Below are 27573 nucleotides of genomic sequence, written 5' to 3'. Positions count from 1 at the left end.
TTGGCCTGCTGTGTTCATCCAGCTCTACTCCTTGTTATCTCCGATTCTCCAGCATCTGCAGTTCCTACTATCTCTGCCTTGGTTTTATGATGGTTTTGATGGAAGAGTGCTTTGCTTGATTGGTTTTCAGCTGGAAAGAAAGGCTGCCCATCTCATCACTCTGTTCTGAAACATTTTCAGTGTGTGTCTGGTGTGAAATCTTTACGTTTATCTTAAACATGACTGGAAGATTTCTGGATAGGTTTCTTAGTTAGAAATGGTGTGCATGAATATGAAGAGAAGGTAGGTGATTGGCACTAGGTAACAGAACTCGTGCAGGTGCAATGAGCTGAATGGCCTCCTGTGCCATGATTCTGAGGTTTTGAGCAAGCAATATCTGACATGACCCTAGAAGTCACTGCCCATACTAAATTTTCTCTATTTCGCTTAGGTATTTTGTCGAGTGAGATTCATGGTGCCTGGTCTGCTATGGCTCAGAGGGACTTTTCCCATGAGGGATTTCATTTTTCATCCCATTGGTCATTCAGGCTCCGTGGCATTCTTCTTGTGGAATCACAAGGCTGGAGAGATTAGGTGCATGCTCTTGCTGGGGCAATCTCGCATTCACTGCATTTAAAGCCCAGCTGCACACCACTTCAGATGCTGCAAACTGCGGTGCTAGAATATTATAATTGAGGACTTGGCCCAGCAAGCAATGTTAGCTCCTCACTTAATAAGCAGTGACCTGGTGGTTCTGGTAGACTGTGCAGAGAAGGGGAGGGAAATCCTTTTTCCAACTGATTGCAGCAAGCAGCCACCCCACCAGACAGAGCCAACCTGGACCTGGATTATGGTCTGTGTCAGTGCTCTGTCCCATGTTAAAATGAGCACCCAGTTGTGCAGGAAACATCAGGTAATGTTTTGCACTCCACAAGGGTATTTGCACCATCTTCTCTCTGCTACCTCAATCTCAAGGGACTGCCACTTATTATGATGAGTCTGCTACTGCATACGCATCTCAGCAAGGCTCCTGGATCACAAGTCTCACCATTGCATGCATCATGTCTGCTTAATGGCTCTCTTCCATCTCATCCTCTGATACTACTAATCTTTTCTGCCTCTTGCATTTTCTACTTGAGGAACATCTCATCACCTCTCCTGCTCCTGTGTTACCACTAACTGCTCTTTCTTCCACTTTCACTCTGTCCTTCTCTTTTCCTCCTCATAGGAAAAATTCACAACACCCCAGCTGACGAACTGTAATTTCCAACTGATTGCAGTTGACCAACAATCTGGTGGCCAATTCCCCAGACTCTGGGAGGTCCAAGTGCCTGACTGAGCATGGCCAACACCCTGGATTGGAATTGAACGAACCCTTAGTCTGTGATGGTATCCCTTGACATCACAATGGATCACTCCCCTCTTGTCTTTCAGACATGACTATTATTTTAAGCATGTGCAGTCTATTTGCTGCATAACCTGCAGGTGTGGCATTGATATAGCCTGGTGGCGTATAATGACAAGACCATTGCCTTCACTGTACATTGCTCCCAACAGCATACCTGCCCCTCCTGTGCTTAGAAGCAATGTCCACAACACATCAAGTTCTTCCCCCAGGTGTCCAGTGACCTCTGCATGCCAGAACACCAGATCCACAGCCATCTGAACATTTTGCAGTTTAATATTCCACCCCCCTCCCCACCGCGGCCCCACACAATGAAGAACTAGCAATTATTGTCCAATAATCTTCGCCCATATGAACCTTGGCAGCACAAAATCTATTTTTCCTTTAACCTGGGATGTGTATGTACATGGTATTTAGAGGGGTAAGCATTTGTACTTTCATACAAACTGTTGTCCAGTTTTGCATTATGTTTAAATAGATTTGTTTTGTAATAAATCAATAATGAAGAAACTTGGTTGTATCTGTTTATTCCAACTCTGATACAGAGAAGGCATATGATTAACCATAACAGAAACTGGGAAAACCGTTACTTTTGTGGCCAGTGAAATAATGGTACTAGAACAAGTGCACTTCTCCCATTTTGGTCATGACATTGCCAGCATGGCTACAATTGGAATTTCTCTTGACCATGGTTGGTTTGTCTTGTTAATATTGGCTTGGTTATATTTTCATTCTCAAACAGTCCCATTTCTGGAAGATCCACTTTGTCAAAGATCTTGATTAACAGGCACAGAAGTTTAAATATATTTGGATATGGAAGGGTCAGTAAAGCTCACTGAGTAAGTTTGACTGTGACTAAGCATAGCAGTTTAGAAATTGAATGTGGTCTTTAGCTTAAATTTTTTGAGTTGAAGAATTGCAGATTGATTCCATTGACTTGCAAGATCTTCATTTTGTTTTGTATCAGTCTGACTTAGCTTTGTACATCAGGAAGTAGCAAGAAAGTTGTTTTTCATCCTATTTGCTTACATTTGCAATCTTGTAGAACAGCTTAATACCGTTAATCGGATCATTACATATATTTTTAAAATCAGGATTGACAAGGCAAAAGATTGAAAGTTAGTGGCATTTTGATCTATGCTCAATGGACCATAAGTAGAAAATCTATTAGATAAATTTTGTGCCTTTTCGCCTTGCCTAATCCCATTCTTTAGAGCATCCTTCACAAAACAGGAAAATACGACAAGGTTTGAATAATCTCTTCAGGTGTAGAAAATGCTTCAGATATAGTGAATTGTTTCAAAATGGTGTCATGTTACCTATCATTTACTTCATTCACTTGTCCCTCGGCACTTAGTTCCAACTCAAAAGGGGTGAGTACAAGCTCCATTCAGGATCTAAGTGAACCGTTCAGGTGAATGGTCAGGTGGTGTATCACTGCACCTTTAGAGGAACTGATGTTCAAATTAGACATTAAATAGACTGTCTTTTCAATTTGAAAGTTCAAGTCAATATTAAATATCTCACACCATTAGTTGAGGAGAGGACATTCTCTCCAGTACTGGTCAATATTTTCCATGCACAGCCAACTATCTTGAAGGTTTGAAATAAATCAGCCATTTTGTGCGTGGTAAAGTTCCAGAAATGAGAGAAATGACTAAACATATTTGATTAGTTAGAAATGAATCATCATCAACTAGTTTCTCAGACTGTTCAGTCTATTTATGTTTTATATTTGTTCCTGTTGTCTATTCGTGTATGGCTTAATATTCCTAATCAGTGTTTTCAAATTTTCTCCATACAGCTGCTTCAACATGTGTGTTTTCCTTGTTGTGTGCATTTGCCATTGCTTACTTAGACAAAAGAGCTAAGAGGATTTTAAAGAAAGATCAAGGAAAAACAGGTTGGTTCAAAGGTGTTATTTTGTTCCCTTTTGGAAAGGAGAACTGAAATTAACGTCAGAGCATCTTTTAAAGTCAACAAAAGCAATAATAGTGAAAAATAATTTATTTTGTATACTTTACAGCTATCAATGATATTTTAATTTTGTTAAAGTAATAGTTTTACTTTTGTTGTGTTAACTGTTTAATAACTAAAAAGGTACTCATTTTAAACATGCAGAAAATCAACGGTTGTACTTGATAGTGCCCCTGCTATTGTCAACCAGAGCAAGTTATCTGATCACGTACACAGACAACCTGTCTGTGCTGTTTAAGAATATTCAGTATGTTTCTTTGATAAATTGTAGTAAAGTAGTATTCATATAATGCTTGGCACTTTCTCCCAACGCTTAGTGCTATGTGAATAAAATAGCATTCTTCTGTAGAATACTGCTGCAGTTTTTCTAGTGCTGGCATTCATATTAGATGACATCGTAGTCAAGAAAATTTGACCTGTAATGCAACTTATCCTGTTGTGGCCACAGGAGCTGCTTATCAGTAGGTTTTTCTTTTTTATTGGAATTTTTACAGGAAGGAGAAACACCATTGTTAGGTTGGAAGTTTCTTTTGAAACTGAAGTCTAATTTCAGGCTCTATCTTCTAGTTCCAGTCAGTAGGCATATACAGTGGAATTTGCAATATTGAAATAGTTGGCCATGGCTTTTAGCATGTTCTTCAATGAAACATTGCCTTATCCCATAGCCTATTATTTATTTAAATTTTGAGTGAATAAAACTGCTCAGTTGTTTTTGCATATTGTAATTTGGATTTCTATCAGTACCCTTTCTGTAAATACGAATTATTTTTATTCACTCATGGGATGTGGGCATCGCTGGCTGGCCAGCGTTTATTGCCTGTCCTAAAACATTAACTGAGTTTCTGGATTAATAGTTGACCGATAATACCACTAATCCATCGCCTTACCATTATGGATTTTCCATCATGGATGTTACCACCCTTACATGGTATACGTTTCTCTTCCTCCTTCAAAATTTGCTGAACATAAACAGTATTGATGTTCTTTTGTGTTATAGTTGAGGTAGAGATTAATGCCAGTACTGAATTGACAGGATCGTGCAAAAATGGAGAAGTTGCATGACATAAACATACCTGTCTAACCCATCCATTATTATCATCGCAAGAATAAAGACAGACTATTTAATTTTCCTTTCTTCAGTTCTTTATTCCTTAATAGGAGAAAATGTTTTTGTTTTATTTTCTTCTAAGAGTCATTTCTTTATATTCTGCTTGTACTTTTAAGTGATCTATAATTATTATTGCTTTTTACATTAAGTGTTGGTACAAATTTCTTGTCACAATCCAGTAAGGGGCCAGCAATTGTCGTTTTAAAGGCAAAATATGAAATTCCAGTTATCTGCTGAAAGAGCAAATCTGGCAGATTTGATGGTTTTAAACAAACAAGAATTTTTACTATACAGGAGTCAACATAGTAAATGCTAAATGCAATCTATCCAAACCATAATCATCCAGTTTTAACCTGAGGTAAATGTGAATTAACCTGCAACCTAGTTGAATTAGAAACTCAATTGCACATTTAATGACTAGTTCTTCTTGTGTCAGTTTTACTAATTTACTCAGCAGTATACTTCAATTTCACTGATCTTGTTACAAAGTCCCTTAAACTCTGTCTACCAAATGTGAAATTTTAGCTGCTATCCTTCAAGGCGTTTGCCCTTCAGCAGTAGCTACATCTCCGCTTTGAAGTCGTCTTCCTTCTGCCTGCCTGCAATGAGATGCCAAGCAATAAGAGTCCATCTACTCATCACCCAGCCATTCAATTACATCTTCTGAGACTGAATTCTGCTGGGTTGCCCAGGCTACATCCCAGTGTCTATTCAAATATGCCATCCCAGCTGCCTAACTGCACTGAGCAGGCATCTGCTGTCCACTGAAATGTATGGAGCAAATTGGTACCCAGTTAAGAGAATACAGCACCAAATGGTTACCGTCTACAGATAGGCTTGAAAAATTGGCCTTTCATCAATCTTGGCACTTAGTTCAAGTACAATCTGTAGTATGACAGCTTTCAGTTGATGTGCAGTCAGTTAACAGGATTGTTTTAAAATTGATTGGTAAGATACTTTTTTAACATTGGATTTTTAAAAAATCTTTTCAGGTGAAGTTGTGAAACTGAAAGACGTGAAAGATTTCCCTTTATCCCTCTGGCTGATATTCCTCATCTGTGTTTTTTATTATGTGGCTGTCTTCCCATTTATTGGACTTGGAAAGTGAGTACATGTTTATTCTTCACCCTAAACTGTAATCCATGTCACTTTGTATTTATGGGCTTTGCAGCAATTGAATTAATTTGGTACTGTTAATTGATGGTGACGTGGAGATAAAGTGCACATAACCCAGCCTGTTGTGAATAAAATTGATATACTGGTATTTCTCCTATAACGCAATAGCTGTGTTCTTGTGTAACCTTGCACCATAGAAAATCACATTATAGGGAAATTGCTATACCTGTACAGCAGAAAGTTCGCGTTTTCCAAACAGCGTCCACTGTTCATCAATTGCGTTACAGCCAATTTGCATTAACGTTATAGCAGAAATACCTGTATATGGTAAACTCATCACAAACCTTAAATTAAGCTTGAGAACATAAACTTGAAAGATATGGGGAGGCAATGGCCTAGTGGTATTATTGCTGGACTGTGAATCCAGAGACCCAGATAACCTGGGACCTGGGTTCGAATCCCGCCATGGCAGACGGTGGAATTTGAATTCAATAAATATCTAGAATTAAGAGTCTAACGATGATCGTGAATCCATTGCAAACTGGCTGGAGGAGATGGAGGGCATGGGTGGTGTCCCGGACATGCTGAACTGTCTGTAATGCATTTACGTTTGGTCTCTTTATTTAAGGGACAGAGTCCATACAGTGGGATCATAATGTCTTATTATACAACGTAGTATCTGACTTAGAGATTTGATAGATTTGAAAGACCTGAGGTAAATGCAATGCTAAGAAACAGGAATGAAACTTGGGATGAACAAGTTATGCACCTTTGACTCTAAAAGTAACCAATGCAGTAAAAAAGCAAGTAGAACTGACTTATGAATTAAAGAATGCTGGTCTTACAAAAACATAAAGTGATCATTTAAACAATTTAAACAAAAGCTATCACAAGAATAGTTTCCCGTTGTACAAGATTAAAGACAAACAAGTGCAAAGATCCCTTCAAATGGCTATCATTGTCATGGCCAGGAAAGAGGAGAGCTCAAAATTTCAACTCCAAAAGCCAACCCCAAAACATAAGTTAGATTATTTTAGATAGGAGCATGTCATTGCTGGAGCGGAGCACCTTGTGTTATTTACATCCAACCACTTTCTTACATCCTTCATCTCAGATATTTTGTGTCATAACTTTGAGTGTAACGGTGACAAAGAGAGGGCAACAGGATATCTGAGACTTTGGTGAATTATGGAAGTACTGTACATCTTCTGATCCAATGAGCTTTGAAGATTGAGAAACCAACAAGGTGGTGAATTTGTGAAATCAGTGAAAGATAAACAGAATGGGAAATAAATTAGATTGCAAGGTGAAAGAAAATAGATAAAGGGAAAATAAAATAAAAATTGGCTTTAATATCTAAAAATTCACCTCTGAACTAATGAGTTGTCAAGTTAAAATGCCTCAATTTCTGAGGCAGAGGTTGATTGCTGCTGCGTTAACAATGATCACATTCTTTAAAAAACTTGTGCTGTTATTTATCTGAGTTTAATGGACAATTAAAGTAAGTGTTTAAAGATAGCAGGGGCTAAGGTGACATGTTTAGGAGTTGACCTTGATGTGGAGCTCATCATTGTGTTTGCAATCACAATTCTATTTACAATCATAAAATTGAAAACGTGGAATTAAAATCAGATTCTTTTTGCAATGATTTGTACCACCAAGTCTTTTTCCAGCATAAAAGAGATGAGCTATACACAGCTTTTGTAGTGCAGTTGATACAGCAGAACAGAATTGGATTGTTTGAAAGTCAGGCCAAAAGAGTAAAGCTGCTGAAGCATAGAAATCTAATTATTGAAGCTGTAAAAAATCTTTTAAATTGTAAGATAACCTGAAAATCAGGAGCGTTGAATAATGTATATTTAGTAGTTCATCACAAAGACTGGAGTGCATTACTCCAATGAACCTTGCAAATCTGGGAAAGGACATCAAAGATCAACCATCTATTGAAAACACAGTGATCCCAAATTGAATCAGAATGTAAAAAAGTTCTGGTTGTTTTGCTAAAGATATAATTGTATCTATATGCTGGAATCAGTTCAGTGATAATTAGATCATTGCAGGAGAAGCAAAGATTAGTTCACCTAATTGTGACATGTCAAAAAATTCAAGGTTTGAGTGAAAATTTGTAGCTCGAGTGCAGGTTGTAGATGTTGGTGTGTTCGCCGAGCTGGGAGGTTTGATAACAAATGCTTTAACTTGACTATCGGTTTTCCTACAATAAAATATGTTGTGATTTCAGCGGAGACCAGTGACATGCTTAGCTTTTTTAGAATTTGAAACGCTGAATATTGACTAAATAAATGAGGCTACAAGTTTTAGGATTTAAGTATTTTCCTTCAAAGTCAAGGGATGGAATCTGAATAACAAAACTATTATTTTAAATGGTCAGTTGCGTTAAGGAGATTAAAAGTGCAATGAGCTCTTACTAATACTCCAAGCCAACCATTTCACTTTCTTTCCGTGCCCGTTTGGTTTAACACCCAAAAACTTAATTCCGATGTTTATACAAAAAAAAATTGGAAAATGAACCAAGTACTGCTTCAAGGATTCATATAAAAGTTGAGATTTCTTTGGCCTTCCATTCAGCTCAGACAACATTTTACCTTCATGTCTTCTCTAAATGACCCACAGTTGTAAACTTCTCATTCAAGACTTAAGTGTAGCTATCTCTGGTCAAAACCCTATTGGTTTTAATGTTTTCTTTTCTCTCCATCCTTCCCCTTCTGACTGCCCGTCTGTCTCTTGCCCCCCCTCCCTGCCCATCTGTCTCTTGCCCCCTCTCCCTGCCCGTCTGTGTCTTTCAGCCCACCTCCACTCCGTCCGTCCGTCCCTCCTCCCCCGCTCTCGGTGGCTGTCTTGCTGTCGCTGCCTGCGTCTCCCTGCCCCTGCTTGCAGTTAATGACAGTTTTGGAGAGTGCACAAAATTTCAACTGAACTCGAAGAGGGAAGATTTCTCTGTTGCAGCCTACTTACTTTAAAACTGTTTTAACAGAATGTCTCCCTGAAAGCTAAACACCCTATAACTAACTTGGCAGAGCTTTTATCGTCTATTGTTTGTTTCCCAGGCAGTCTGGCCACATGATAATTTACTGGAAGTAAACTGCTTTTTTAAAACCTGGAATCATCTCATAATAGTCTTGACTGTTGAAGAAATTCTCAAATCATGAGCTCCTCAAGCTGTACCAAGTGGTGGTACATTACCAAAACTATTGAGGTTTTCAGTCTAAAGGCGAGACGGCCAGTTTAGCGTCGCTACTCTTTGCCATGCCATTGTGACTTCATAACCAGTGCATGTTTGTTCTGATTATCTTAACCATATTTCCAGTAGAGTGGAGGATATGAGTAGAAATAGCAATGTGAAGTAATTTTTAGACTTTGTCCTTAACACAATGTTTAATATACTTTTTGTTTGTTGCTGACGCTTGTTTATTACATGTTAATTGGTTTATTTAGGAAAGAAAATTAAGCTAAATGCAATATTTTATTGTAGTCTCCACCTAAAGTTTGCTCACAACTGAGGAAATTCATTCCAGTGCCATGAAATAGAAATTTGAAGTGCATGCTTGGGCCAGCTGCTGGTTTTTGTGATAATAAATGGTAATGGTTTAAAAAAACTGAATGTTAGATTACCCTGACGGTGTCTCAGTTCCCCGCTACTGATAACACTCATTAGAGTGGTATGTTACTTTCTCATTGTGTTCTTGCTGAACATGGTTTGCCCAGAGCATTATTCTATATTTGAAGGGTGTTTGATCTATACAGTATCTGTTGAGAATTGTATTGATTTTAAACTTGTAACTTTATTCTTATTCTGTTATAAAGCTTTTCTGGACAGCACATTCACCCTGAGTCCATAAATTGAACACAGATCTACTGGGATGGCACGGTGGCTCAGTGGTTAGCTCTGCTGCCTCACAGCCAGAGACCTGGGTTTGATTTCAGCCTCAGACGACTGTCTTTATGGAGTTGGCACATTCTTCCCATATCTGCACAGGTTTCCTCCAGGCTCTGATTTCCTCCCACAGCCCAGACATGTGCAGGCTAGGTGGACTGGCCATGCTAAGTTGCACATAGTTTCCCGTGATGTGTCGGGTAGGTGGGATAGCCGTGGGAAATGCAGTGTTGCAGGGATAGGGTAGGGGTGTTGGGTCTGGGTGGGATGTTCTTTGTAGGATTGGTGTGGATTCAAAGGGCTGAATGGCCTGCTTCCACACTGTTGGGATTCTGTACTGTTATTGACCAAATTTATGGAATTTACGTGATTTATCTTCTCATTTTGTTCCCTTCCTGTCGCCCATCGCAAAGAAAAATTGGAATCCTGCATGAAACTGTTTACCATTTGGTATAAAACTAAAAATTAAATATTAGAATTCACTTGTGTGTCTACAACTTATCGATTGTTCTTGAACTATATGTTTGACCAAGTTGTGTTTTTTATTCCGACAGAGTATTCTTCATTGAAAAATTCAATTTTTCTCTGAAACAAGCCAGTTTAATCAACAGGTATTTATAGCCAGCAGCTGGACCTGATGAATTTGATTTACTTGTCTTTAAAATAATCTGTTCGTAAGATAGCAAAAGGTCATGGTGTGTACAGCACTTCAACAAAAGTTGACTGTTATTTAAAAAATCTGAAGTCAGTAATTGTAAAAGTATTTTGTGCACTTTATCAGAATGGAACATTCAGAATATTTTTCTCTTAGCAAGATGTGTTTGCTTTCCCAATTAAACATTGCACATGAATCAAGATTTTCCTTTAGAACCCTATTCAAAAATGATTATTTTCCCTACTGGAAGTTGGAGGATATTTATAGTGAAGCTCCCCAGTTGCCCTTGCTTTTCCTGATTTGTGCTTAGGATCTAGATTTTGGCATGCAGAGGAAAATTTCAAAATTTACAGATGATACAAAGTTTGGAAACTTTGTTAAATAAAATACGGAACTTCAAGAAGATAGGTAAGTTGGTGGTGTGGGTAGATAGGTGAATGAAGAAATTTAATTTGGAAAAGTGTGAGGTGATTCATTTTGGTAGAAGTAACCTGGAGAGAGACAATAAAACAAAGGATACTGTTGTAAAGGACATGCAGGAGCAGAAAGACCTTGGGTGTATCTGTGCATAAGTCATTAAAGGTGTCTGGATAGGTAGAGGATGTGCTTCATAAAGTATACAGCATGCTTTATTTGGAGATGCATACAATACAAGAACAGGGACGTTATTGCTGAACCTGTTTGAGATATTAATTAGACTTGAAAAAGAGACAGAGAGAGACTTCAGATGGAGTATAGTTATCCAGTTACACAGTTTAGGAAAGATGTGTGTGCGTTGGAGAGGGCGCACAAAAGGTTGATGAGAAATATCAATTTTGGAAATTGATTTGAGAATTTGGGACTGTGTTCCTTGAAGAGGAGAAGGCTAAGTGAAATTTTATGTTTTCAAAGTCGTGAGCATGCTGAACAAAGTAGATAGTGAGAGGGCACGGATTTAAAGTGATTTTGAAAAATTTGATGTCGCATGCGAAAAATCATTTATTCATAGTGACTGCTTTGGGTCTGGAATGCACTGTGTAGTGGAGGCAGGTTTAATGAAGGCATTCAAGAGGGCATTAGATGATTACTTAAATGGAAATATTGTGTAGGGTTATGGGGAAAGGGCAGGAGAATGGTAATAAATTCACAGTGCTAATCTAGAGAGCAGGTGACAACATGTGGAGTGGCCTTCATAACAATTGAGATTTTGAATATATGGAATGACAACATGTAATAGGAGGTACAGAAGATAAGGGTTAATTTTGAAAATATAATGACGCTTTTCAGAAACCTAGAAACCAAGATCCTCTGCATCTGTTTTACTTTCCAATTTTTCTTAAATCCTACCCAAAACAATTGATCTAGCTCTCAGCTTCATGACATTTGAGACTTTCTTTGTCCTTTCTGTTCCTAATTGCATACAAAATTGGCTTTACAGTTGGAGACAGAGGGTGGTAGTGGAGAGCTATTTTGTGGACTGGAGGACTGTAACCAGCAGTATTCTACAGGGATTGGTACTGGGTCCACTTCTGTTTGTTATTTATATAAATGATTTGGATGAGAATATAGAAGGCATGGTTAGTAAATTTGCACATAACACCAAAGTTGCTGGTGTAGTGGACAATGAAGAAGATTATCTAAAATTACAAAGAAATTTTGATCAACTTGGTTAATGGGCTGAGGAGTGGCAGATGGACTTTAATTTAGATAAATGTAAGATATTGCATTTTGGTACTACAAATAAAGACCCAACTTACATATTTAATGGTAGGGCATCACAGGTATACAGGTTGGTTAAGAAGGCACTTAATATGCTTGCCGCCTTTGCCCAGACCTTTTGAGTACTGAATAGGAGTTGGGACATCATGCTGAGGTTGTACAGTACAGTGGTGAGGCCTCTTCTGGAGTACTGTGTGCAGTTCTGGTCGCCCTGCTAAGAAGGATATTATTAAATTGGAGAGGGCTCAGAAAAGATATATCAGGAGGTTACTAGGAATGGAGGGTTTGAGTTATAAAAATATACTGGATAGGCTGGAACTTTTCAGTGGAGTGTAGGAGGTTGAGGACTGACCTCAGAAGTATATAAAATCATGAGGGGGATCGATAAGGTGAACAGCAAAGGTATTTTCCCTTAGCTGGGGGAGTTCAAAACTATATTATTAAGGCGAAAGGAGAAAGATTTAAAAAGCACATGGGGGAGCAACTTTTTTTTATTTAGAGAGTGGTAGTGTGTGGAATGAACTACCAGAGGAAGTGGTGTATGCAGGTACAGTTACAATGTTTAAAAGACATTTGGATAAGTACATGAATAGGAAAGGTTTGGAGGGATATGGGCCAAGTGCAGGCAGGTGGGACTAACTTAATTCAGGAACATGGTCAGCGTGGACTATTTGGACTAAAGGTTCTGTTTCCATGCTGTATGGCTCTCTGTATTGCATACAATTTCGTTGCTCGAGATTTACCAGTTCTAGGATTTCTGGTGGATGACGTAAAAAAAGATACATTTTGGATGCTGTTCTGTGTGTATCTCAAGGGTTGTTTAGATGCTTTTAGATCATTGTTAAAGTTATTCTGAAACTTCACCCTTGAAAGCACATGAATACTTGATGATAAAAGCTTCTTTGGTTTGTTTGGCCTCTTCTGTGTTCTGTTTCTGTTTGAGAACACCAAAGGCAATTATTAGGGAAGCATGTATCCTGTTACTCTGCAAGTGATGCAATAATATTGATCACTCTGCCACCAAACACAATTTTAAGTTGCTACCATCTGAAAAAATTTGTTTAAAAAGTTCGGTCAGCATATGAATAGATTCACGAAGTGTGGGGTCTGATAGTGTTACGTGCTGCACATCTGAACTGCTTTTCAAACTGCAGGAGTTTGGTCGGATATGTTCAGAACTAAACTTCGGAGATTCTTGAAAATCAGAAATACAGTTTGGTTAGAAATGTGAGATTTTGTAAGATTCTTACTTTAAATTTGCATAAAATAGAGAACTGAAGGCAGTGTTGTGACCTGTTCTGAATTCTGTCCACCAACATGCCTGACTGGCTTGGTTGTTGAATATTCAAGGAGTTCCAGGTTGTTTTACTGGGAAGAAGGGATGAGAAATTTTCACTTGTAAGCAATGGCCTGAGCAGCTGTGTTTTTCATATTTAGATTTTAATCTCCGACAGGATTTGTAAATGGATATACTTTAATCTGCCTCGTTAATTTCAGGATAAATCAAGTTGAGGTGTATTGGATAGATCATTTGTATTTCTACCTGGATACAAGGCCCATACCATTTGCATTGCAATAGGGAGAGGCTTTGAGAGGGGAGAAATCTATAAAAAGCAACTGTAAGCTCTGGTTCAGAGATAATAAGAACGCAGATGCTGGAGCTGGAGGAACACAGCAGGCCAGGCAGCATCAGAGGAGCAGGAAAGTTGATGTTTTGGGTCGGGACCCTTCTTCAGAAAATATTTCCCAAAAATATCAGAGTCCATCTGCAAGAAACTGAGAGCACACAGAGAAGTAGAGACAACATGTTTCTGTGGTTCAACACAAAACTGGTGGAAGCTTGCATTGATTTGAAGCACCCTTCTTTGTCAGAACCTAAAACAACATTGGAGGATTTATGTAGCTTAGGCAAGAGGGAAGGATCATTAAGGTATTACTCAACATGAAAGACGATTTGGGACTTTAAAATTATCTGACTGAAAAAGGCCAAATAAAGAAAGTAGGCCCTTGGGCTAAGAATTACTTTGGACTGTTTTGAGGTAAACATCAGCAAAAGTCATAAATTGAAGAATAGACATGGAGGGAGATTTTTGGTTGCATTAAAATATTATTGTTAGTCATGTTGCTTGTAGTTACAGTATTGAAACTTGAAATATTCTGCAATTTCCTGAATTTGGTCACTCAAAATTGAAATTTACTTTTAAGTTATCAGTCAACCCAGGGATCATAACAGCTTGGACTGACAAAACATTTGAATGCTAATATGATGTTGAATGTTTGTCTCATAGTTGTTTTTCTTTCTAGCATTGTGTATATTATCTCTGCACCAGCTTCACCAGTTTTGGGATTTCTGGTGGATAAAGTAGGAAAGAATGTATTTTGGGTTATGTGTGCTGTGCTGATCACATTGGCTGCTCATATGATGTTGGCATTCACCTTCTGGAACCCTTGGATTGCTATGGTAATAAAATTTTAAATGGGTTGAGAAGTGGTGTAATAAACTGCAATCAGTTATGACTTCAACTATCATTTAGCAAGAGCTAGTTTGACAGTATAATTCATTTTGCATTAAACTCAGAGTTAGTAAGGAATGGTTTTATTTCATCACTCAGTTGGGATCCAATCCAATTTTGAGAGATGTATTGGTCCAGTTTCTACGCAATTCCCTTTTGCATCAAGCTCAATATAAATGTTTTTTAAAGAACTTAGTCCTTTATTCCTCTGTGCACTTATTCATGAAATTTTTTGAAATTACTTCGATACTTGAATGCTCTAAAGCTGGGATTAGAAATACAAAATTATAGTGTGTTGCGGAAATTGGGAAACTACTGCCATTAGTCTAAAATTAAGACTTTAAACCTTCAAACTTTTGTTTATCTTTCAGCGGGGAGGGAAATTTAATGTGTTTTTCTCCATTGATTTATGCTTCACTTATTTTATTACACAATTGTAGTATCTCTGTCTCAAAATTGTTATTTTCCATAGTTGAGCAAATTTTTTTAAAGAGATGATAATGGGACATTTTCCAGTGGCCTGAAAATGAATAAAGATTTTTTGTTCAAGAGGAGATTTTAATATAAACATGTTTAATTTTAGTGTCTGTTGGGAATATCTTACTCTTTGCTTGCCTGCGCCTTGTGGCCAATGGTAGCCTTTGTTGTTCCTGAACACCAGCTGGGCACAGCTTATGGCTTGTAAGTAATAATGTTTCAAAATTACTTGAATATGGTTGCAGATTTTGTGAAATGGCATGATACAGTTTGGTTACTGCCAAGGGAAGAAAAATATTGAAGTGTACATGATGTTTGAAGAAATGTTATGTAATCTAATTGGTAATGCACTCTAGCTTCAAATGAAGAGTTGTGGCCTCACAGTTGATAAAATGAGCTTACACTTGTTTTCCATATGGCTGTGGTACAAGGGGAACTGTCAGGTTGGTGCTGGGAGTCTAAAGGGGGCAACAAATAGCTGAGTGGTGACCAATTGACAAGGAGAAACACCTGTCTGCCAACAGCTATGAGATTTACGAAATAGCCTGTGTAAGAAAGAGTTTTGTCAAAAGTTATTGGATCTCCGGAAAGGAAGTTGCTGACCTAATACCTGCATTTGAAAAAAACCTCCAGCCTAAAGAAAGTCAATTATTTCACCTCAGCAGTTGCTATAAGCTGTGGTTTTCAACCAGTAAGTCAAAGTCTTTGCAAGTGTGCTCTCTCCCTCCTACAAGTGAAAGTACCTGGAGAAAGAAAATCAAGGAACAAAGTCCTGACAAGCCAAAGAATCACCCCAGCAAATTATGTACACAGGAGCTATCGAACTGCCTTCCCAGTCTTTCACTGTGCACATTATATCCAATTTTTGTCTGTCTCTGTGGGTGTAGATGAAGTTAGAGTTTTAACCAGCAGATTTAACTGACAATGGTTTATAATTGTTTACCTGTAGCTATAAACTATTTACTTGTAAAATATTATCACTATTGTTGACTACAGAAACCAGGTCCATGCATTTGTTACCTGGGTCTAAAAACATAGGTAAATTAGGGAATTCTGCAAACTTTTACATAAAAGGATTGTGTGATGAGCCTGGGAATATCAGCGCTTGATTTCCAGTGAGCCAGAAAACATAACAGTCGGGCTTTCTTTAAATGTTAGATCAGGCAGGTTAACTTTGATCCGGGCTTTGCTTATTTTGTCAACTACCTGGTTGAGTTTGCAAGGATTGGTGCCCAGTGAATTAATATACGTAGCTTCTTGTACATGCATGTGCATAGTACAGGCCTGACTGACAACATCTATGCACATTCAGGATTATCCAACAATTATTGTCCGATGAAATATCACATTTTATATCAGATATTGAGTTTAACGAGCATGGGCATGGTCATGAATTACCTTACATGTCCTTTTCACACAGAAAGAACACACATGCACTGCTCCAGTTTCAACTGTACAAAATAGGTGACAACATTGCCCTGAGAAATAAACCAATGTCCTGTCCAAGCAAAGACAACCTGCAAGTTTAAAAATTAAACAAGGCTTAGTTGTTAACTGTCAATCAAGATTAATAGGTCCATTCTCCATGGCGACCCCTTTACCAATCAGAGTCCACTTGCAAACCAACTTCCAACAAACCTCTCAGTTCACAATCTGGTACGGACACTCATGTCTTTAATGTGCCTGAGCTATTCTCTCCATCTTTGTTTCAGTCCCTTTCAGCTATCTTGCACATTGTTTCATTAATCAACACAGACTTTTTTCATAGAAAGCCCTGCATGCTAGAACACTGTCCTGAACTCTGTGAGTTCTTCAGTGGGCTGAAATCTAATACCTACGGTTACCTTCTATTTGCTTTTTCTGCTGTCTTGCATTGATTTTCAGAAGTAACCTCATGACTAGGAAAGCCAATTGTGCTCCTCCATGCAGAATTATGTCAGTATCATTTGAATGCTTCAAAAATGCGAACTTCTTGCAAACTGGCAAGTTCATCACAACACTTTGCCTTTAGATTTAAAACCTTAGCATCAGATGTAACTTAATCAGTTCTAAATTCTATTTCAATGGTTACTCTTTCATGGGGATTCCTTTATTACAAATTTACTGATTTAACTTTCTCTTTGCACAGCACTAGTTTCAAAATAGTTTTACCTTCATTATTTTCCTCTTTAAGGTGATTACATTAGGGAAAACTTATCAGATAAGATGGGAGGTGAATTGGGTATGCCAGAGAAAAGAATTCAGATTGCGCATTCACTAATGAATTTATGCACTGGGTAAACATGAGTGATACGGTAACTGAGGTTCTTTCTTTGAGAATTCATTTAACATTCTCACTGTGGATCTTGCAAAATGAAAAATGTGCTCTCATTCTCCAGACCTAGTTGCTTAGGATCTTTGGCTTAAGGCCAATTTGTGATGTCCAAGTTTTGCAAAATCCTCATTATATATTGTAAAATAATATTTCAGGACTGCTTGAAAAGAGAAATATCCTTTGCAAAGGATCAGCATGAATGAGGTTTTCTTAAATCATTTGAGAATTTAATATTTGTATTGCCTGCTTACTGCAATGTAAAAAATTTCAATGTTGTAAGATGAGTGCATGCAATAAAATCACATCATTAGATTTAACGTGGCATAAATTTTAAAAAAATACTGAAACAAATTATCTCATTGTACATCAGTGTCAACAAATTTCCTCTGCATTTCCTACATTACTGTGACCACACTTTAAAATGGCTTTAAAATGTCCATATTTTATGAAAAGCATTTTATACAATTTGTTTTATACATTTCTTGAGTGTTCCATTCTCAGCACCCTCCTGTTCCATGTTTTGAGAAATTGAATAATTCATAATAGACTCCTATTTTTGTTTTATGCTGTACAATTTATCTGCTATAGACCTATGCTGTCCATTCTTTTTTCCCCCCTGGCTTAACGTCTACAAATGTCATTTCAGCATGCAGTCCATACAGAATTTGGGTCTTGCAGTGATTGCAATTGCTGCAGGTTGCATATTGGATTCCAAAGGATATCTATTTCTTGAAGTGTTTTTCTGTGCTTGTCTTTGTGGTAAGTATTGTCATTTCAGCATTTTTAAAATCATTTTAATATACCAGTTGACTTTTAGTGAAAGGTATCTAAAGTTTGCATGGGCCAGTCTAACCAGCCAATATGCTGAAAGGTCAAGTTTTGCTGACTTCAAAGAATAGCATATGGCTTCCCTATTAATCCTCATTCATTTTTAAAATATTCAGTATGTTTGACTGCATGGAATTTAATGCTTTTACAAAAAGAGCGCTTTTATAAAAATGAGAACTTTTACAAGGGACCTCTGTTACAGCCCTCTGGAGACCAGTGGCTTTTGTTTAAACAAAATGGAATTCAAGCTTCTAGTAGTTGATTGAAAGGATCATGTAACGAGATTTCATGTTTTTAAGACTTTTACCGCAATAAACAAGGTAGTAGCCACTTTAACACTATTTCAGTCAGTAACTTGTACTTTAATTTACAGAAATGTTTCTTGTTAACTTTTTAAAATAACTGAAAATCCCCTTCCACCATTATATTTTAGTTTGTCCCTTAATTGGACACTTCATTGTCCAGGAGCTATACCAAGGTGATTCCCTGAGCATGAGGGTTTGCTTCCATTTTCTTTCCCCTCCCAGACAGCATGTCCTAATCCCTGCATTAATTTTCAAGCAGATATTCCAGCTTCATTCAAACCTGCTCAAAGTTGACCTTTTCAGTTCAAGCTTCCACCTTGAATTTGTTTGCTTCTATTTTGAAGATTCAAAGACGAGACTGAATATCATTCTTCCTGAGACATTAGTGCATCTTTTCCAGTACTTGTGTGTCTTAAATTCCCTTGAATGGTGGCGTGAATAGTTGTCTCGACCTCACCCCCACCACCCTGAATAATGGTGGTTAAATGGTAGCATATTTATATTTTTGTTTACAAAACAATGCAGAATATGTTTTGAGAAGGCATTTTATGGGTTGCATTAATTTCCACCTTTACCAAGATCAATATAATATATTCTAATTATTTTTATTTACTCTTACTGCAGTTAAAACTGAATTCCTGAACTAAATTTGCTTTTAGTTTTGATTCATTTCCGTAAACTGTCACAATTGTCAGTCTGTAATTGTAGGTTGTGTTTTTATCTTGTAGGGGCACTGATCGCCGTTGTAATGCTCTATTTCGTGGATTTGTTGACCGGTATGAACATAAAATTAAATTTTCTTTGCATCATATTTTAAAATGCTGCCAAAATTGCTCATTACACTCTTTACTTCCAACGTTTTAGAAGGTGATCTCAATGTGACTGCATGGAAGCGTTCAAAACTCCAAGCTGTTGCTGCAGCAGAGTAAGTACTCATATATTTCACATGAGGGTCTTAAAAATCAGATCTAACTGTATAACACTGGAAGGCTAAAAAATAGAAAATTTGGTGAATACTGTTAGTAATAGAAGTGTGTGATTCGAATTTTTTTTTAAGTGATTGTACTGACTACTGCTAAATACTTGGATGTATGAATTCTAAGATAAATCACTTCTTGTGATGTAGAGGAAGGCAAGAAATATAAATCATTGAAGACTGATACAATCTCTTTTCATAATTCCCAAATTTTTCTATTATTTTAAGAAATGGTGTTCAACACAGGGGAAGCATGTAACACAGTGGTAATGTCACTGTTTTTGTAATCCAGAGGCCAAGGCTAATGCTCTGGGGTCCTGGGTTCAAATCCCATCGTGACAGGTGGTGGAATTTAAATTGAATTAAAAATTCTGGAATTGAAATCTAGTCTCCTAGGAGAAAACCAGAATCGGTAACATCTCAGCTATATCAGTCTTGTTCTTACAGAAATCTGTTGTCTTTACTTTTTCATGGGATGAGGGCATCGCTGGCTAGGCCAGCATTTATTGCCCATCCCTAATGGCTCAGCGGGCAGTTATGAGTCAACCACATTGCTGTAGATCTGGAGTCACATGTAGGCCAGACCAGGTAAGGATGGCAGTTTCCTTCCCTAAAGGACATTAGTGAACCAGGTGGTTTTTTCCAACAATCAGCAATGGATTCATGGTCATTCATTAGATCTTAATTCTCAGATATTTATTGAATTCAAATACTACCATCTGCCTAGGCAAAATTTAAACCCAGGTCCCCAGAACATTACCTGGGTCTCTGGATTAACAGTCTAGCGATAATGCGACTAAGACATTACCTAAGACTTGGTCTTGCCTACACAACGATCCAGATCCACAGCAATGTGGTTGAGTCTTCATTGTTTTGTAAAGTGGTCTAGCAGTAGCTCATTTCAACAACAACCTAGAGATTGACAAGCAACACTGACCTTGCTGGTGACAGCTGCATTTCATGAAGAAATAATTTTTAAAATGTATAATTCAGCAAGGAATACATTTTCTGAATTTGCTTATCCACGTGCTGAATTAGTTTTGTTTTGCCCTGCATGATGGATCTTAGATTTTTTTTTGAACCAAGGAACCTTTAATAAGAAAGACCGTGTGTTAAAATCAATATTCCACTGAAACTCGGAACGTGTAAGTAATTTGAATGCTGCTAAAGTACCAGTTTGTGTAGGATTTACAAGAAAGCTATAAGTGCTTTGAACAGTGTTGATCTAATTTTGAAAAGTCTCTGGGATGGAAATTTCTAGTTTTCAATGCATTTTGTGTAGCTGTAGGACATCCTGTGACACCTAGGGACAAAAGCATTATTCCCAAATCAAATCTTGGTCGTTACCAAATTTTGTGGTCACTCCTTAGTCACCCTTCTGGCATATGTTTAATGACGTTTAATGTGAATAAGATTGGATGTAGAACTTGTTATTTGCATAAACTTTGATTTTATTTTAACAAAGAGCCTTAAATTTTGGTATATGATTAGAGACCAAGCGTGTATATTTGGATGTATAAAAATGTTAGCATCATTGTTTTTTCACTTTAATGGTTGTCACTATTCATGTAAAGATGGACGATCATAGGTGGAGTCACCAAGAAACGGTAACCTTTTGAGAACTTAGCACTTAGTCACACAATCCTTCTTGCTCTAAATATGCAGTTCAGTTTTGCAGTTTGCACCATCTTAATGTCAATGGTAGCAATCTCAGCTACAGGCCAGTGCGCTAGGAAATCTGAGTTCTATTGTATACAAGAAAATCCTCCCATATCCATCAATCTTGGCAACCAAAAGCATGTGTACAGAGGGTTCTGCAATAATGCGATCGTTGTGTTCCAGTGCAGCAGCATGTTATAGAAAATTGTACTATATAAATAAGTGGGCCGATGGGAAAAGTGGGGTTAGGGGCAGACCACCAAAAAAGTGTAACACAAGGGACAGCACTACTGTCAGCAGCTGTTCAGACAGGTTGGTCTGACTGTGACAGGGGCATCGCAGCTCCTTCTCGGATTGACATAACCATCCTCGCTATTTCCAAAAAGTGCAGGACAGTTACCCAGGTGTCCTAGTAAAAACTTATCCCTTAGTCAGTCACACAATGACAGATTGTCTGATCATTATCATATTGTTGCTTGTGGGAGAGTGTTGTGTGAAAATTAGCTGCTGCATTTTCTACAAAGACTGCACTTCAAAAATACTCCAATGGCTGTCAAGCTCTTTGTAACATGCTGAAGTTGTGAAAGGTGTAACCCTTTTGTAAGCAAGAAGATCTAGGTTCAAGTCCTGCCTCAGGACTCTGGCCAGGGAAGGTGTATTCACAAAGATTGAGTATCAATTGGTAAATTCTTCCAACACTGCCAGTAGCAGACTGTAAGATTGGGAGAGATTCCTGGCCAGCCATGTGACTAAAAGAACGTTGGAGACTCTACCACCACTAGCCATAGTTCCACACTGCAACATATACATTTGTGTATGTTGCCATAGCAACTCCAACTCCTTCAGCGATCTTATCACCACACCACAAGGGTATCAAGGGATAGGAAGCAAATGTGGGAAAATCAAATTGAAACACAAGTCAACCGTGATCCGACTAATTACTTAAATAGGCTGCTGGAGTCTCTTGTTGTACCCAGGTCCTATGCCTAACAGTGTTTCCTTTCAAGGTAAGTTAGATATATTGTTTTTCACCCTCCCCTACACCCTACTTTTCCTGATAACAGACCTGCTGTTTCTTACTTAACAGTTTTGATGAAGGTTGATTTGGAGAATTTCTCTGGGACTCTCAAAATCACAGCATTGTATAAGTACACTGTAGGTATCATTAGCAAAGGGCTCCTGATAGCAAGACGCCTACTCGATGGAATCACGTTACATCCAACACAAGTTCGCGCTTCAGACATAGCGTTCCCTATTTGTCAATCGCGTTATAGCCAATTCATGTTGCCGGAACATGCATTATCGCAGAACCCCCTGTAAAGGGCTGTCTGAAATGGGAAGAGACAACTAATGACTTCTTTCAATTTTATTTAGAGCAATGCATGGTTTTCTGGAAAAACTATTATTGAAATCCTCATTACAGTAAGATGATGGGCACTATCCTAGCAGAATGATGCCTTCTGGTTGTTCTGCATTAACAATAACTGTGGGTAAGCCTATTGTTCAGAGTATGCCACTCTCAAGATTTACATCTGTGTGCAATAGGAACAGGAGTAGGCCACTTGTCTGCTCGAGCCTGCTTTGTCATTTGATGAGATCAAATTATGGCTGATCTAATTATAGCTTCTATTTCATTTTCCTATCTAATTCGTAAACCCTTTGTCTCCCTTCTCAATTAGGGATCTTCTCTACCTAAGCCCTAAAAATATTCAATGACCCTACCTACAGTGCACACTGAGGAAAAGAACTCCACAGACCTATGGGGAGGGGAAATAAATCCTTATCTTCATCTTAAATGGGCCCCTAATTTTTAAAGTGTATCCCTATTTCTAGCGTTTCCCAAAAGGCAATACAAAAGAGAAACATTTCAGCATCCTGTCTATTTCTTTCACGATCTTGTATGTTTCAATAAGATTACCCCTTGCTATTCTAAAGTAGAATGTATGGAGGATCAAACGGTCTAACATTTCCTCCTAAGGTTATCTCTTCTCCCAGGAGTCAGTTGAGTGACCCTTTTCTGCACCACTACTTATGCTGTTGTAAACCTTCTCGAGTAAGGAGAATGTTCATTGAGGTTATATGGTTACCATAATTTTTTGTTGGGGCGTTGTGTAATTAATATTTGAATATTTTTGTCGTGAAAAATAGAATGTTGACCAAAATTCGGGAAAATGTCTTCGTTTTAACTCTTCTTATTTTTGGCTATTTTAATGACCTCCTTGATGGGATTCAATCCAGTAATTATATCATTGAATTTACTGTGGAAGTAGCATAGAAAGATTTTGCAGGAACATAAAACAATTACATTGAAATGATTTATTTTTCATTCACAATCCACTAAAATTGGCTAATGATTTGTTCTTGATATTATTGAATGTTAACATTGGCCTCATTTCTGTGCAACAAAATTAATAAATTTCACTGGTAATAATCCACAAGATAAGAACTTTCCTCTTTAGAGCGAAATGTTCAGAACTTTAACAATACACAAAAATAAAAAACTGCAAATAATATGAAAATCTCAATTTCTGTAGAAGCTAATGTTCATTGTGAAAGCAGTGTGGACTTTGCTTTATGTCTTTTCTTATGTGTGACTTGAGCTATTCTGTCTTGTTAAGCTTTTTGCTTGATGAACGGTCCTGGTCAACAGATTAAGTAGCGAACTACTGTGCTCTTGACATATGGTATAAAATTAATTTATGTCAACACGGCTTCCAATGCTTTTCTGATATTGAGCCTGTTAACTTTATTATTAAATGTATTGTTTTATATTGGATTTTGTTTTCCTATCCTGGATGCTGCCTTTAAATGGGCCCTGCCCAAAGACAGGTCCCTGGTTCATTATCAGCTGATGACCTATTTCTTCTGTTGTTAATTGTGGTGTTTTGCCATTGCTTTCCATTTCGAAGAAGGGTAAAGAAGTAGGTCAAGCCTCTCTAACAGTTCGAGAATCAAATCCATGCTGTATTGGAGTTATTGTGAACCGTACACTGACCAACTGGGCTAACTAACCCCATCCTCAAAAGTAGTGTAGTCTGTAGTTACTGGAATTAGGGAAAGACTATTAATAATGTAATTCCTTTAGGTGAATTGGCTGTTTGTAATATTTATTTCATATTTCTGTATTACTGCAATGAAATAAATGGGTATAGTAAAGGAATGCTGTCGCTCCCAGTTCTTCAATTGGTGATATAGGTTTGGTTAGAAATTTTCATTACAGAATAAGTAATGAACTATGTATGCCCTGCCAAAAAATGAAAGATTGGTTCAATATCTGATTAGAATTTTGTGAGGGCTTCCATATATTCTCCCTCATACTTTTAAGTATCCCAATCTGATACATCAACAATTGAATGATAACCTGGTCCTTTCCTCTCCAAATGCCAGCAGCTGAGATGTTTTTTTCAGATTCTTTCTGTTCAGATTCTTTCTACCGCCACTCCATCCCTATTCAAGCATACTTGGAGAAATTGACATGTGCAGTAAGTGATAATCTGCAAGCAAGCCCAATCTAGGATGGCCTATAAGAGCTTCTGATATGCTTTGCTCTGTGGTACCAAGTATCATCCACCCAAGTTTAGTCTTTAATAAAGGCCATTTCTCAGTGCTAGCCACTGAGAAATGGCTGCAGATTGTTTTATTTATGCGCTTTTTCAAATACTTTTCATACTCAGTGCTTTTCTTAAATAGGTAAGGACTGCTTTTTCTCCTTGGTATTTTCCTCAAGTTCTTCCTCTTCTGCATCTGAATGCAAGGACTACTGCACAAAAGCTAATTGTTAACTTTTAACAACAAATTTAGTTGAAAGGAATCAAATATTATGCGTCATAAATCTGGTTCAGGAATGATTTTCTTTGCTTTGAGATCTGAAACAGTTGCTTGATTCTGACTGGTCAAGTTTTGAAGTTATTTAGTTTTAGATTGTGGTGTCATGCAGCTTTTCCAAAGTGCTGTCCGGCCAAACCATTTAACGGAGTGCTTTGATTTTAGGAAAAAAGCCTGGCTGCTGTTTGCTATCCAGACGTACCTGCAGCTGCTTATCTTTAAGACTGTTTAGAAATTTAATCTGTTGAAATATTGAAATTGGCCCATGATTGAACAGACTTTGTAAATAGTTATAGAACTGTATTTGTGACAGCGATGACTGCTGTTAAGGTGCTGCAGTCCTGATGTTGCTGAACTGCATGAGTTTAGGGTCACCCCTTTCTTTGTAAATGATTATAGCCAAATAGTATGTCAACTCCTGCAAAATACTAAACATGTAAAATGTCAACATAGTAACTTTATGGAATTGCTTCAACTGTAATATTATCTAATTCGGTTATGATTCCTTTCTCAAGTTTTAATTCCATTTTCTTATAATATTAGATGATTGTTTTGTTTTCCCACAAGGAGCTAGTCAACTATTTGCTGAAGCATCTGGGAAATATGTTGGTTTCACTTCAAGGCATTTCAGACAGTATGGGAATCTTTGTCCTGCACCACCACCATGCTCCACCTAAACTTAAGGAGTACTTGCTGCGAGCAGATTATATTTCTTATATATTTCATTATCGATCATATTTCATATATTTGGGAGGGTAATTGCATAGTGGTATTGTCACTGGATTATTAATCCAGGGAGCCAGGTAACATTCTGGGGACCTGGGTTTGAATCATATCACATCAGACAGTGGAATTCAAAGTCAGTAAAATCTGGAAATAAAAGTCTAATGATGGCCATTGTTGTTTGTCATGAAACCCTTTCATTTCAGTAATGCCTTCACCTGGGCCCGCTTATGACTCCAGACCCATGGCAATGTAGACTCTTAACTGTCGTCTAAATGGCTTAGCAAATTTGGGAGAACAGTCCCTCAAACTAGTTATGCAACAGCCTGAAATGGGCCATAGTCATGGAATTATATCCTGCATGCAGTGTTCCAGAAAATACCGTCACTATCCTTGGGTGTGTCCTGTCTGTAACTTTCCCTAGGTATGCTGACTATCCCATGAATCAGTGTTGCTCCGTTTCGAATACAGCTTGAAGGAAGCACTGAGGATGACAAGGCTGCAAAATGTACTCTGAGTCATAAAGAACATAGCTGTTGGACTCAGTCTGTAGCAGGTGGTGAAGGGACCAACATGGGAAAAACATATTTGACTCCACCTTTACCAATTTGCCTGCCACAGATGCATCTAACTATGACAGCACCAGTAAGAGTGACCACTGCCCAGACCTAAAATCCCTACATTGTGGAAGCAGGCTATTTGGCCCATTGAGTCCGCACTGACCCACCGAAGAGCATCCCACCCAACCACCAGTCCCAGCCTACCCCCATAACCCTGCATTTCCAATGGCTAATCCACCTAACCTACACTTCTCTAGACTGTGGGAGAAAACCGGAGGACCTGGGTAGGCGTGGGGACAACGTGCAAACTTCATACAGTTCCCCAAGGGTGAAATTGAACCCAGGTCCCTGGCACTGTGAGGCAGTAGTGCTAATCACTGAGCCCCTTGTGGAGATAATCCCATTTTTACAATGAAGACATTCTCCATCATGTTGGGTGGTACTTTTTTTAATCCATTCACAAGATGAGTGCGTCACTGGCTAGGTCAGCATACATGGTGCATTGCCAATTGCCCAGAGGGTAGTTCAGTCAACTTCATTGCCGTGAGTCTGGAGTGACATGTAGGCCAGACCAGGTAAGGATGGCAGTTCCCTTCCCTAAAGGGCATTAGTGAACCAGGTGGGTTTTTCCACTAATCGTCAATGGATTCATGGTCACCATTCCAGATTTTTACTGAATTTAAATTTGACTATCTCCTGTAGTGGAATTCAAACCTGGGTCCCTAAGACATTATCTATGCATCTGGCTTAGCAGTTCAGCAATGATACCATGATACCATGAGGCCATTGCCTCCCCTCCGCTACAATCACTTTGTTAAATTGGATAGGCCTTGAACAGATCTGTCAGCTCAAAACTGGTCATTCAGAAGGTGCTGTGGGCTATCAGCAACAGTAGAATTGTATTCCAGCACAGTCTGCAACCTCATGGCTGGCATATCCCACACTGCACCATCGCCATCAAGTCAGAGGATCAATCCTGATTCAATGATAATTGAATGATAGCATGCTAGGAGCAGAACCAGGCATACCTAAAAATAAGTATCAATCTAGTGAAGCTACAAATCAGGACTACTTCCGTGCCAAACAGCAAAACTAGAAAGTGATGAACAAGGCTAAGCCATTGCACAGTCAATAGATCAGATCTAAACTCTGCAACACTACCACATCCAGTTGTGAGTGGTGGTGGACAATTAAATAACTCACTGGCAGAGAAACTCCTCAAATATCCCCGTCCTCAATGATGAGGTAGCTCAGCACATCAGTGCAAAAGTTAAAGCTGAAGCATTTACATCGATCTTCAGCTAGATGTGTCAAGTGGAAGATCTAACTTAGATCCCTTCAGAGATCGTTAGCATTACAAATACAAGTCTTCAGCCAATTACTAAATGACTAAAAAGATTAACCTCACATTTATCACATTATATTCCACCTGCCATGTTCTTCCCCATTCACTTAATCTGTCTAAATCAGCTTGAAGACTTTTTGCATCCCCTACGTATTCTCACCTAGTTTTGTCAAAGTTTGGAAATACTGCACTTGGTTCCCACATTCAAATCTTAAATC

The 27573-nt window shown here is 38.1% G+C and overlaps 1 protein-coding gene across 4 annotated transcripts in view; it reads left to right on the top strand.

The window, feature by feature from the left end:
- Positions 1–27573, top strand: part of mfsd1 (major facilitator superfamily domain containing 1) — a 60640-nt gene that overhangs the window by 28222 nt on the left and 4845 nt on the right. For 2 of the 4 annotated variants that reach the window (XM_048604174.1, XM_048604175.1), the window contains exons 8-15: positions 3189–3287; positions 5462–5573; positions 10032–10088; positions 14135–14291; positions 14927–15024; positions 17781–17893; positions 18996–19043; positions 19132–19192. In XM_048604174.1, the coding sequence (XP_048460131.1) occupies positions 3189–3287; positions 5462–5573; positions 10032–10088; positions 14135–14291; positions 14927–15024; positions 17781–17893; positions 18996–19043; positions 19132–19192 (745 nt within the window). The remainder of the gene's footprint in view (positions 1–3188; positions 3288–5461; positions 5574–10031; positions 10089–14134; positions 14292–14926; positions 15025–17780; positions 17894–18995; positions 19044–19131; positions 19193–27573) is intronic. The other 2 variants (XM_048604176.1, XM_048604177.1) reach the window with 2 other exon arrangements.

The sequence above is a fragment of the Rhincodon typus genome, chromosome 13, assembly GCF_021869965.1.
Source record: "Rhincodon typus isolate 14 chromosome 13, sRhiTyp1.1, whole genome shotgun sequence".
Classification (NCBI taxonomy): Eukaryota; Metazoa; Chordata; class Chondrichthyes; order Orectolobiformes; family Rhincodontidae; genus Rhincodon; species Rhincodon typus.
The sequence above is the reverse complement of the archived record's forward strand: the minus strand, read 5'-3'. Positions and strand labels throughout refer to the sequence as shown.